This window comes from Chelonia mydas, chromosome 18 (genome assembly GCF_015237465.2).
Source record: "Chelonia mydas isolate rCheMyd1 chromosome 18, rCheMyd1.pri.v2, whole genome shotgun sequence".
Lineage (NCBI taxonomy): Eukaryota > Metazoa > Chordata > Testudines > Cheloniidae > Chelonia > Chelonia mydas.
The window spans coordinates 15,827,547-15,841,304 of NC_051258.2; the positions used below are offsets into that span (position 1 = coordinate 15,827,547).

A 13,758-nucleotide genomic window follows, 5' to 3' on the forward strand; every position below is an offset into this window, starting at 1 on the left:
GACAGCTTGTTCCAACCTAGGCCCAGGACTTAACACCTTGGTCCATCTAGTGCAAAATATCACACCATCTACATTATACTTGTGCCCGCACATGCTCTGTCTACTCCCTTTCCAAAGGCAGGCTCAGGGAGAGGGAGGAGATAGGCTAATTAATCTAGCCTCTCTTAAAGAGACAAACATGCTTTCTGCACAAATGCACTGGTGACAAGCTCAGGGCCTGTGCCTTGTCAGTATCTGAGCATCCGGAGAAATGTTCTCTGCTCTAACCTCCAGACCCCACATCCTCCTATCAACTGGACAGAATATACTTACCTCTCTCAGGGAGAAGCTGTCAGACATAATGCATGCCTCGAGATGCCTGGATAGCAAGTGCTATAGAAGTCCAAAGGATCCTCATCAATAAAGGGAAGACACTGGGTGCAGTTGTCACATAAAATTAAAAGCTTTTTTAGTGTTTAAAATAGCATTTACACATAAGCAGCTATATATTAACTATACAGACACTTGGGTTTTAATACAATATCTACAAAAAAGAATTCAATTATGCAATAGACATTTAACAGGAACAGTGCAGTCCATGCTAGTAAAAGGTTACTCTCGGAGTAGAACCAATTCTAGAATAGGTGATAGTCTGGGTTTTCATTATTTAAAATCATTTAACGTTTTCCCCCCTCTACTGTACATAAATTCTTTACATGTATTTCTAATCACTGATTAGAATGATTTTTTTTAAAGTCAATCTTATTACAATCCAGTTAAATGCAAAACAAAAACAATTACATCAACTCATCAGCTGTCAGTCTCAAGATGGGACTGTCAATTTGACAAAAAACCCAACAAAAATATCAAAAGTCAGCGCCTGTGCATCGTTTGCCATCCATTATACCTTTGGATAAAGTGTCCAGGGACTATTACCTCTGAAAAGCAAATGTGTTAACAGGAGGTCAAAGACATCAGCAGTGCCTTTAAGACGCTCATAAACCATTCACCAAAATCTTACTCTTTAGAGAGTTGGGTTAGTACATTAGGTGGGTGCATTACCCTCACATTCCAGTAGGAGGCATCATCCCAAAGCCTTGGCACATAGGTAATCTCTAATCCACAAAACACACCTATTTGTTCTTATTAGTTGCTGTTGACAGGAATGAATAAATAATAGTGCAAGTCCAGCTGCAGAGCACAGGCAGATTGTGTTAACTCCCCCCTTCCCCCCCAATTCAAATACTATTTAAGGCTCCTGTTATGAGACCAGCTTGTCATTTGAACCCGTTCAGCATCACCCCCTTCATGTGCCTATTAACGGCAAGCCCATCACTTTTCTTTGCAGTGGGAGGAGGACAGGTCAAGATACATTCTAGAGCCAGACCACTGCCAGCTCCCCGACCTTAAAAAGAACAAACTAACCTGGGCTCTACTAAGAAACGACATGCTCTTTAAGGGCCTGATCCGTCAACTATTCGCCACCTGGCATAGCACTTACAACTGCCTCGTTGACATCAAGGGCACGTCTCTCTGGAGGAAGCACTCCACCTGGCAGTATATGCTTGCAAAATTAGGCCCAAATGCCCCCAGGCTGCACAGATAAACTTGGACATATTTAAAGGCATCGGCAGGATTTTGGAGATCTCCCTCCATCCACTCATGAATAAGTGACAAAACATTCTGCTCCTGGTTCCCCACTCACTCAGCCTGGCATCTCCCTAGACTTCAGTGGAGTTACTGTACATTCCTCCAGGGGAAGGGAGAGGGGAATCAAGCCCTAAGTATTATACTGCAACCATGATGTATTGCACTATTCATAGAATGGGCATTTAGATTCTTCTATGGCTCTTCAGGGAACAGAAGATTCGAAATACCGTTCATTGTTTAATAACCTGCCATCGCACACAGAGCAGCACGTGCTTTGCCCTAAGTGAGAGCCTGATTTCAGCTGAAGCCAGTTTGGATAGAACTAAGTTAATTTCTAACTCACAGTCAAAGCCAGACTTGGCAGCCTGCTTCCTTCAGCAGATGAGCACCTTCCCACACCTACAATCGGGACTGTGTCAGCCTGAGTCCAGAGTCACCCATGCACACAGAAATACATAACACAATCATTTCAACACAGCAGCAAAGGGCAACACGACATAGAGCAGTTTTTCTGCCAATAGCACTTACCACAACAACAAAAAGAAAAATACAGCAAGTGTGTAACTGCAACTCTTGAAAAGACATACAAGGAAACAAAACACTTCAGCCTCCTTGGGTGAAAGCCCAGCCTGTAATCACTCCCCCTTCTGTATACCCTAACAGATTAACACTACCATCTTTTCCCCTGATCCCGTAACTTTTGCTTTAAGATAAAGTGAGCCAGAAAAAAAAAAAAAAAGCAGAGAAGTAAAAAACTGGTTTAAAAGCAGAACCACCAGAGATTGTCAGTAAAGTCAAAGACTTTTTATTTTTATTTTTTAAAATAGGGCCTCCTTGAGCTACAGCAAAAGTAAGGGATGATTTCTTTGATTGCTTTAAAAAAAAATCTCTGAATGTAATTAGTATTTGCATCATGCCTAGGTGAAAAATGAAAAAAACGTTGCAAACAGCTCCAGGTTCTAAAAGGATCGTGCAATTTTATATTGGTTACCGGCAACTCTGCTACTTAGCCAGTTTAGGCTGGGATTCCAGCTGAATCATAAAGAAACACAGCTGGGCGAGGCTAGCCAATGGGTGGGTTAGGCAAAAGGGATTTAGGGGCTTAAACAGGGAGTCGGTGTGTGGCATGGTGGGGTGTAAAATCTACAGTGCTCCAGCACACTAACTGTCCACGTGGATCCTGCCACTGTGCATTAAGAGTACCCTAGTGTGCACTGGTGAAATGAATGGTTGTTTCAAACAGCCGCTATGTCAGTGCACTCTAGGGAACCTTGTGGGTACGGCAGCAAGATCCACATGGACCGTTGGTATGTGACGCCCTGCAACGCTGCAGCTCTACGCCCCAGCTTGCTGCGCACTAACTCTTCATTTAGACACGCCCTAAGACCCACTGACTTTCAGGCTGCTCTGTGCTTAAGTCGCTTTTGAAAAGGAGCCCTACGATCCTAAGTCATTTTGCTACTTTTGCAAATTTTACCCTTTGTCTTTTTCTAATTCCACTAAGAAAAAGTAAAAGAAAAAGCTGTGGCAGCCACCCCAGGGTGCGTGACATGATAAGCACGCTGCTTGGGAAGTCAGTGCTGCAGTAGGATTACAAGGGAACATGAAATCCCAGCAGTATTCAGCTATACATCTCTTCTGCATGCCTGCTAGGCACTGAAACCAACAACAATGCAAGAAATATAGCCGGAGGGACCGTCATACTGGGGGGAAATCTTTTCTACACAGTGAAGCGTGATTTAAGCACCTATCCTCAAATTCATCAGGAAGAGCTGACTACTAATAAAGGTGGATTTTAACTGAAGGGCCAACAACATAGGACTGAAATCCTTGGAGATGTGTGACAGCGGATGCTTAAGAAAAAGCTGCCGGTTGGAAGTGGGACCCTTAACACAGTTTTCACTGTGTGTCAGGTAGAAAGATGAATCGATTTTAGCATTTCTGAGCTGTGCATAAAAGCATTTCCCTTACCTAGCCCTGTCTGCATTCAGAACATGCCCACTTGGTAACACTGCAGGGCCAACCCCAGGATTCTGATTCACAGCAGAGGTGAAGCTGGGAAGGGTGATGCCAGGAAGATCTTATTCAGCAACCGAGAGGAAAAAGAGCGGCCAAAATTACCAGCAAAGCCACTGATGTGGGCAGGAATAGGATGAGCATCCCCTCTTTAATCAGGGGAAGCTGCATCTATGCCTTGAATAACCAGATAGTGGCAACTGTCCCATTGCTGCAGGAACAACCTTTACAACAGCAATTAAGTGCACGTTATGCCCAGACAAAAATGGACATGCCTCATCATCAGGGGTGTCACGGTTGTGATAGGATGATGTCAAAATGAAAGACAATTCTACTCCTTACTCAGCAGAGGAAAGACGGGTTCTACATCGAATCAGATCTTTGCCTCCTGCTGGGAATTTCCCCTCTTACATACTGCCCACAAACTTTCAGGCGTCAGGGCTGCTTGTGTTGTTTTTTGCTATTTACCAGACGTATGACAAGGAAATCAATCATAGTAGCCAGTGTTTCTGGTAAGACAGAGAAAGAGAGAGAGAGAGAGAGAGAGAGAAAGGTGCTAATAATGCATCACTGGAAACTTAGAAGTCATATGAAATAAAAAAGCCTTGAATCAGCCAAGACGACACACTAATTGCACTGAAAGTAGGTGCCACAATTACCAAAGCTCGTCAGGCTGTGAATATACACCAGTCAATCACATTTAAAAAAAAACAACATGGGGAGAAAGGGAAAAAAAGAGCAGGAAAGAAAAGATGCCATCGATTTGCTGATATTTAAGAATCCCAGGGGATTTTTTTTGTTTTTTGTTTTGCAACACACGACTGAGATTCAGGAAGGTGTTACATGCAATACAGCCAAGCTTTCTTTCTTAAAGTGTTCGGCAAGGACTCCCCCCCGCCCCCCTCCCCAAAAAAACCCAACCCCAAACCCCAACATCAATGAAAACAAGCCCCTCCCGCCCCTCCCCCCGAAACAGAGTCTGAAGGCACTTCCTCTCACATGATGTCAACAAAGAATTCGCAAGGGTTGCCCATCGCCTTCTGGAAGGACTGCCGGCTCCCCGTCAGCTCTGGAGGAACGGAACTCAGTTCTCTCACGGGCGGTCCCCCGGGGGGTCCACTCGTCCCGTAGACTTTGGAGCCTAGCTTTGGCAGGTTGTAGAGGGGTGGGACCCCCGGAGGCCCGTACGAATGGTGGCTGTGGTGGCTTCTCTCGCTGTGGGTGGCAGAGACGTGGCTGAGCTGGCTGACGGGCCGTTCGCGGCGCACTACGCTGGCTCCGCCCCCGCTGCGGGCGGTGTGGTCGGATTCGCTGCCGCTTCCGGCTGACTTGCGGTCCTTCTCCCTGCCCAGCGCCCTCCGGCTGTTCTCACTGTTGCTCCGGTTAGAGCCGCTGCTCTTGCTTCCTGTGGACGGCGAGCAACAGGAACAGAACGGGAGGGTCAGTCAGTCACGTTTCCTCCCCTCCTCTTTCATCAACACGTCCTGAAATCCCCCCGGCATCAAACCCACAGTGGCAACAATGACAATGCCCATGACCAACTCCGGCCCACGTCAAGCACAACAGGCTATGGAGGACTCCAGAATTTGGCGACGACACCCGCTAGAACAAAGCTGAGGAGGCTGCGGCATGCAAAGATGCACATCGATCCAACCCACCCTCCGGAGCCAGCACGGGGAAAGCATTGGCTAGCCTAGAACTACAGCCTGAAGCCCCTCTGCTTCCATGCCTTCCCACTGGCCAAGCAAAGGAGAGGGAAAAGACAAAAAGGGGAGAAAATGGAGGGATGCGGGGGGGCGCGGGTTCTGTTTTTAAACACAAAACAGGTTTCTTCTAACAGTATGATTGACTCAATGTGTGGATGCCAGGAACCCTGGCACAGGAATGGGTTATTCTACCACAAAACCGCTTCTTCAGAACAAAACTCATCTGCTCTTTCCGGGATCAGTCTTTGGTAAACAAAGCGGATTCAAAGGATGGGCCTGCTCCAAATCCAGTGAAGTCAATGGAAGTCGTTCTGTTGGCTTCCATGGCATTAGGACCTGATCCAAAGGCAGACTCCTACAAAGCCCATCACAGAGGTGCTTTGTGGTTGTCGTGTCCTTCAAGAGCCGGTGTGTAGAGTTGTTACACGTAGATTGCCATGTATCATGCAAATGCTGAGTCTAGAAGATGTTCCCAACAGAGGCTGAAAATAATGCCTTAGAGGTTGTGTGCAAGTAGCCACAGTACATGAGAGTGTGAGCTATTGACTTCACTGGGTTTTGGGTCAGGCCCAGTGTGAACAGCTGCAGGAGGTGCTCAGATATCATAAGGATGAGCATGGAAGGATACTTAGGTAGATATTTCCAAGTAAAATCTCTCTCTTAAAAAAAAAAAAAAAATCCTAACTTTCCAAGCCATCATTCGACAAGGAACTAATTGCTCTGCGTAAACCAAAGCCCTTAGAGTTTGAGGTTCCATTCACGCACAAACTCCACCGCCTCGTAACCATGGGCCAGATTCTGAATTTGAACAAGTGCTTGCTACTCCACTCAAGTCATCACAGCATTGATGGTTAATGCAACGGAAGAGAGGGAAAGAGAGAATCACAGGTGCTCCTATTGCTAGTCGCGGCTCTCCTTCTGCTGATGAGATTATATTGAGAAAAGGCAAAACAAAAGAGATGGAGGAAAGAAAACTAGCCAGGCCTGGTGTGTGTCGTAGAGATCTCAAAGCCTCCTGCAGAACGCAGAGGGCTTGAGGACCAAAGCAGAACGTGGAATACCCAAGACGCAGTGTGGACGAGGGGTTTGAACTCAGGACTAGGAGCCTACAACTGGTGAGTTCTATTCCTAATTTCCACCAATTCCCCTGTTTGCTTTAGGCAAGACACTTGACTGTTCTGGGCTTCAGTTTCTCCATCTATGAATGGAGATTATAACATTTACTCCCCTACCTCCCAGGGGTGTTGTAAGAATTGGTTAGCTAAGCCCTTTGAAAACAAAGCGTTACATAAATGCTGAGTTTCATTATCAAACATCTCCTAATGAGCCAATAAACCCCGCCCCCGCCATGTACCAGAGCATAATTGGGAATTAATAAGATGACTGTTCCAGCCCTCACTCCAGGCAGGATTGACGCCAGAGTGACACAGAGAATTCTTACAAGGCACTGATTATAATTCATCCTCGAGTGAATGGCACTGTGCCCATCACCACCCAAACACAAATCTTAAGGCAGGGCTCTTTGGCAACTGCTTTGCAAAATCAAGAAGCACCTTGACAGGAAGAAACTCCAGTGCAGTGGGCCTTTGTTTTCCAGCAGGAAGTCCCCACATTGTGGCAATCTTTGAAGCGCTAGAGAAGTCTCCTTTTCCCCTAACGTGTCCCAGGACAATAGCATCAGTTTTCAAGCAGGAATTCCCACGGATGGAGAGATCGGTTTAAAACCTGATGGCACAAAACTGGCCCCTTGACATCCTCCTCCTAGCTCTATGCTGGGCATGCAATGCCAAGTCTGTAGTAACGTTCGGAGATTAAAGCTGGTGTGTATGTCAAAGTAAAGGTCTCTGTGGGAGCTGCTATTCGAGATCAGGCCCCGGAACCGAGGCTCACTTACCCCATCAGCACAGTCACTTCTGAAGGTAGTAGCGCATTCAGTTTGGTGCAGGTGAAAGGAGCTGAACCGACAGCTTTGGAGAGCTAAGCCCTCTATTTACTAAGAACTATGTCCTCCCCAGAACAGTAAGATTCGGGCAATAGCAGGGCAAGCTTCCTCTTATTGCCCTTCCAATACACCTCACCACAAATCCAGGAGAGGAGAACAAAATCTAGGATCCTTGGCCGCTCTGATGACTACCAACGAGGTACCAATTGTATGACATGGACACTCACCAGATCTGCACAGACACCCTCGGGCTCCCCGGCCACTGAAATCCTGGGATATCCCCTTTTCTGTCTGGGGGTCACGACCAACCTACCAGAGCCACTCTCTCATTTTGAATAGCTGAGTTATTGCTACACCCTCAGTGGCTGCTCACTTTACGCTTCCGTCAGTCACATCAGCTTTCCGAATGCCCAGTGTGACTAGATTCAGCTGCCTGGTCCAGCACCCCCCAACAACTAAGGTGCATGGCTGGCACCCACAGGCCTTCCACCAGGCGTATAACAGGAGAGAATTGGTGGACACCTCCAGAAGCAGCTTATTGGACTACTAAAAACAGGATGCAGGAGGAAAAAAGTCAAAAGGCTGACCACAGGCGCTCAGGGGCGGGCACCATTTGGAAGTCTGCACGTTGGCAGGGAGAATTCAGACGTCATTCCCCGGTAGATGTTGTCCCGCTCTGCAGTCAGATTGCTCACTCCACTAATGCCACAATATTACAACAGGATGCGCTGGGACAGGCAAAGTGCCTCTGACAATTGAAAATAAAATAAAAGGGGGGGAGGGGAACAGCTAAACATTTGGATCACAAGAGTCTAAATGATCATGCTATGAATTTGTTGTTATTATGGAGGCGTTTGAAGCTTACCAATCCCCTAGTGTCAGCCATTCCTTTCTGAATCCTTCAGTCTAATGCTTGCTCAGAACAAAACAAGGGAATAACACAGTTACAAAACAAGAAACAACACAGCAGTGTAGTTTCCAAAAGTAGAACAAGGGAGAAAAAAGTGCTGAACCCTTCAAAATGAAACCCTCCAGTTGCCTTTAATTAAAACTCTCCTAGCTGGTAACCCAGGATGCATGGATAAAAAGACTGGACCTTTCCTATTCCAGCAGCAAAGAGCTAATGTTCTGTTGCTCACAGTGACTGGTGAACCACATTAGGAAAAATCAGTGTCCCCCCGCCCCAGTGGCAGAACAGACCTGATGTGGACTTTTTTCCTAAAGATCTGAATTTTTTTGGTTCCCCTTCCCCACACATTTGTTTTCAGCTGAGGTGGGAAGGGCAAGCGCTGGCCATCTCACCAGAGAGTTCTTCTCGTGGGATTCCCAGCCTGGGTTTGCAAAACGAAGCAGGTTGGGTTAAGTCTGGAAGGGCTGCGTGCAAATTACTAGATGTTTGTCTTGTAACATAATTCACGCCCAAGCTTGGAGCCTCCTTCTGAGCCTTGCCTTTTGGTTACGGGCAGCGTTTCCAAGAGGGATATTCACACTGGAAGCAGTGAATTTCAGAAATTGCAGGGGACTGCCCACTGGACAGTCCTACCACAGAATCATGTTTTCTTTACTTGGCTCAGAAGAAGGACGTAGCAAGGGCTGGAAGGAGGTGGTACGTTTACGCAACCCATGCAACATGCATCAGAGCAAAAGTAATTGTGCTCCCAGCGGAACAGCGTTTAGGAGTTGCAGTCCATTTGGCTGGCTGCTCCAGACAGCACTCTTTTTGCTTATTTCACACGAGAGGAGGTGAATGGCCTTCTGCACTCAGGGCGGAAGTGGAAGCCAGGAGCACGTAGTTTGGAAGCCCACTTCTGTCCCTGACTCTCAGTTCTGGCACATGGCTTCAAGCAAACCACTAACGGCCTGATTTTCAGGGACATTGAGCACTCCACTGAACTCGGCGACTCGCACCTGTGAAAACCAGGCTCTTCACCTCTCAGGGTCTCATTGTTGCCTTTTGATTAGTCGGCAAGCTGCTATGTATGTAGCTCTTTCCCAGGGTGAGGACTGGGTCATTAACGCTGGATTAATTAGGGATTTGTAAGTGCTACGTAGTATGCAATGCTGTGGGGTACCTATGCCACACTGGACATGACAGACAGCCCTGTATCTAGTTCCCCCTTGGTTCCTGCTCTGTGCGCTGGGCTCTAGCGAACTACCCAGATGGAATATCGTGCTGGCTCGATTAAAATGTAACAGGCACTTTCACTCCGGTGCTGAAAGGCCGGCCCTCCTCTCCCTTGAGTCTGCAAAGAGAGATTCGATTCAGCACAGTTGCAGCAAATCCCATGCATGGAGCATACAAACCACGGGGAAGGGGAGCACAGACAGGACTAGGGAAACTCAAGCAAACGGCCAGGGATAACGGGAGCTGGGACAGCGCGTGTTCCACTCACAGGCTTACCTTCACTTTGCTGGCTACCCGCGCTGCCACTTCCGTAGCTGAAGCCTGGGTCCTGGTATGCTGGTGGGAAGCATGGAGGGGGGAGTGGGTACTGGTAGGGGTACCCCTGACCCAATGGCCAAGGTGCAGCAGGATGTGGAAGGGGAGCAAGAGTGTCCTGATCAGAGGCTCCGCTAGAACCGTTGTTAAGGTTCAAGGCAGCCATATCTGGAGAAAGAAAGAAAAGGTGAGGACAGTACAATTCCCTAGCACCTGATACCCACGTACTATCATCACCCTATAGAACGACAGCTAATGGGTTTATCTGGGACTTAACCTCAGCAGTTCAATCCAACTATTACCCAGGGTGAATACTGAATATGAAGGGACGGGTATTCTCAAGCAGGCGTGTGCAATTGGGAGTGCAAAAACACATGCACTGATCTGATTCGATGTCCCAAACCTTCTATCATTTGCCTATCGCGACCAGCCGCCCGCAAAGACATTCTGTTTACAGGCAGCGTCTCAGTGGGGAGATGGGCCTTGCAGCAGAACCAAAAGGTTAACAAAGCCAGTCTCTGGTGGACTACGGAAGGATGGTGGCCTTGTGCTTAAGACACTAGACTGGGACTCAAGAGATCAGGGCTCAATGCCTGACTCTGCTTCAGACTCCCCATGTGACTTTGGGCAAGTCCAGCCAGGGGGTGTGATTCCCAGCGTGCGTACTCACACTTGCACTAATTCGCGCTGAGCGAGTGTGCTAAAACGAGTAGTGAAGCTGTGGCAGCATGGACAGCTCAGGCCAGCCGCCCCGACAATAAACCGGCTTAGGCACTGGGGTGTAGGGGGACATGCTCAGGGCAGCTAGCCCGGGCTGCTGCTCCCACTGCTCGAACACTATGGCGGCCACGCTCCTATTATTAGCGCTAGCTCTCCTCAGGCCTCGCGTGTCTCCCCGAGCCGGGAATCGCACCCCGAGCTCCAAGTGCAGATGTAGCTTTGATCCCCTCTGTGCTTCAGAGCCCTTTCTGTACAAGGGGGATCGGTCCTGAACGCCGAGGGAAGTTGTGAGGGTACAGTCATTGCTGAAATAGAGGTGCTAACGCACTACCACGATGGGGGCCCCCAAAGTGACCTGAAGAATGAATTCCAGAGCAAGAGGGGTCAGCGGAGAATCCCCTGGCAGCCTATTCCCATTTACATGAAAGGAGGGCCAGACGGAATGCCTCTGCTGATCACGCTTGTGTCAGGGCATGAAATCATTATTCAATTTCAGATCATACTTACACAGTCTGCATCGCCATAGCATTTGAGCCCCTCACAGCATCCCCGTAAGGCAGGGTAATCCTAGCCCCATTTTACAGATGAGAACCTGAGGCCCGAGGACAGGCAGGCGTGTGGCAGTCAGGATTGGAACCCAGATTTCCTGAGTCCCAGTCCAGTGTCCTATTTCACTAGGCCATCCTTCCAACCCAGATAAGAGCATAAGAATGGCCATACTGGGTCAGACCAAAGGTCCATCTAGCCCGGTATCCTGTCTTCCGACAGTGGCCGATGCCAGGTGCCCCAGAGGGAATGAACAGAACAGGGAATCATCAAGTGATCCATCCCCTGTCGCACATTCCCAGCTTCTGGCAAGATAACTCAGCTGCTTCTCCTAGAGGAAAATATTGGCTCACGATCATGTAACTCTGGTGGGGGGCAGGCTCGTGTGTGGAAATCGCCACGCTTGTGAGATCCCACAGGAGGTTGTCCTGCGCTTCCTGCCAGAACAGAGGAGCTGGCATAGAGCACATGCGCAGCTTTGCCCTTCACGGCCGAGGAACTTACTGCTGCAGAGGTCCCCGAAGACGTAATAGCACTGCTCTGAGAAGGTGATTTTGTTCACAGTGTGCCTGAGGTAGCCGTGTTTTAACATGCTGCTGGCGTATTTTCTAGCCTCCCGTCTGTCCTTGAAGCCCTCCACGTGCGTGTAAAGCCAGTCGACCACATCTGCCCCTGCAATGAGAGTGGGGAATGGAGAAAGAGAAACATCCCAATGTTACTTTTAGCCGGCAAGACAACGTTCAAACTCCTATCATTATCTAACACAATGCATTTGGGCCTATAGGCCTCAGCCAGCTCAGAGCATCATTGTGCTAGGCACTATCAAAAAAAGATACAGGTCAGGCCCTGCCCCGGAAAGCTTCAGGATATCATATTTTCATAGCACCTTTCATCAGGCACGTCACTGAAATGCATCCACCTCTGGGGTGGGATGGAGCACCTGTCTAACAGCGCTAACCACCACCAGCCATCAGTTTAAACCAGGAAGCGAAGAATAATCCTGCATCCAGGTGGAGCACCTATTCATTTAAATGCTAAAAAAAAAAAAAAAAAAAAAAAAAACATACATGGATTTTTTTTTTTTTACATGGTGCATATGAGAAGGAATTAAGACAATCTGAAATGACACAGTGTTTATACAGACAGTGACAAGTTTTCAACAGATATGGGGGACCAGGAGGGGTGCAGACTCCAGGCTGTCTAGTATCCTGTTTAGGTAACAAGTAAAAGTCACGTAGGTTGTTTAGAGCTCAGTACATATTTGCATGCAGCATGAAAACACCATCTGGGTCACTTGGCAGTTTCCGTCCAAGAGGGAAATAGCTGGGGTGGTTCAGGTCATGACTGAGATGCCTTGGCCGAGCTGTGTGAATGTGCAGGTTTGGAGCAGCAGGGGGCGCTGCTATCCTGGACTGAGATGCCTTGGCCGAGCTGTGTGAATGTGCAGCTTTGGAGCAGCAGGGGGCGCTGCTATCCTGATAGGCACAGGATGGGAGCAGCAGTGGTATTATCCATAAGGGTTCAGGTGCAGTGGGACAATGGGTGGGGGAAGCTTGCACAGTCCTAGCCCACACTAGTGCAAACTCGAGCCATTCGTTCTTCCTTTTCACAACTAGATTCTTTCACAGAAACACACAAGAAAAAAAAAAGTCACCACGGCTCTAAAAGGCAGCTCCCAAAGATGGTTTCTAACAAGCCACTGGGTGATCTGCGCAGCCGTCGGGGGACCCGCTTACCTATCACTGCATTGGAGATGGTAATTTTTAACCACATTCTGTCCCGGATTTCCAGGCCTGAGTCAGGTAACTGCATAACCTTGACAATAGTAGCCATGTCACTCTTCACAGTCAAGGGAGATTCTTCCAATTCTGAAAGGAAGAGAGGTTAGATGCTTCTCGGAGCTCAGCCACCTCTGCAGAGAGAGTCACTTCGTTTCAGCTCACTGTTTGGATTGCGCCTTTCAAGACACAGCTTTCCAAAGCAGAGGCAAGACAGAGTCACAGGATTCCCCCATCTTGCCCTCAGCAGTGGCACGAAGGTGCAGTATTCACACCAGTTCTGTAAAGATGCTGCTTGGCGTGAACAGTCTAGTCACTGAGCTGCAGGCACCCTACAGGTGTTGGGTTCTCTAGCCAGCTACAAGTCGCTACCGGCCCGTTTCCCTAGGGAGAGCTCCTGAGGCTGATCCAATCATCAGCAATTTCCCATGTAATTTGCAGCGCTCCCAGAGGGACTTCAAGCAACACTCCCTCCACATTCAACCCACCATAGGTCACGTGGTGGTCGTACAACAGACAATGTTAGGAACAAGCACATTTTGCTTCTACCTAGACCTTTGGGTTAGTCATTATGAATGGTGGCACCTGCCAGGGAAAGAAGAGGGTAAGTCTATTCTGCTATCAATGCATCTGCAGCTCATGTCAATGGGCACAGTGCAGGCATCAAAGGGAGGAATGAAGTGAATCGGGAAACTAGAAGACAGCCTGTATCAGTAACAAACCCTGGGCTGGTGGATGCCTTGAAAATGACTTTAGTGGTACGCAGCCTTACAAACCAGGGAAAGTAACGAAACCCAATGAGAACACATATACCCCCTCCCCCACGCTCCATGCACCTCTCTTGCAGAGTATTTGGAAAAGCCAATTCTAGATGTGTCAGCACTGATCAGCCATTGCTGCTTTTCTCATTTGACCACCCCCATCTCGTGCACAACTCCCCTGACCTGAGTGTTCAGCTAGAAACAAGAGAGATTTGTTTTG

At 48.2% G+C, this 13,758-nt stretch overlaps 1 protein-coding gene across 10 annotated transcripts in view; it reads right to left on the minus strand.

Moving 5' to 3' along the window:
* Positions 1-431: 431 nt before the first annotated feature.
* The window catches only part of DVL1 (dishevelled segment polarity protein 1), a 179,847-nt gene continuing 166,520 nt past the window's right edge, over positions 432-13,758 (minus strand). For 8 of the 10 annotated variants that reach the window (XM_037880973.2, XM_037880972.2, XM_037880971.2 and 5 more), the window contains 4 exons: positions 12,736-12,867; positions 11,504-11,671; positions 9,695-9,901; positions 432-5,050 (listed from right to left, as the gene is read on the minus strand). In XM_037880973.2, coding sequence (XP_037736901.1) covers positions 4,641-5,050; positions 9,695-9,901; positions 11,504-11,671; positions 12,736-12,867 — 917 coding nt within the window. In that variant the 3' untranslated portion in view covers positions 432-4,640. Of the gene's footprint in view, positions 5,051-8,595; positions 9,537-9,694; positions 9,902-11,503; positions 11,672-12,735; positions 12,868-13,758 lie in introns of all 10 variants that reach the window. The other 2 variants (XR_006286435.1, XR_006286434.1) reach the window with 1 other exon arrangement.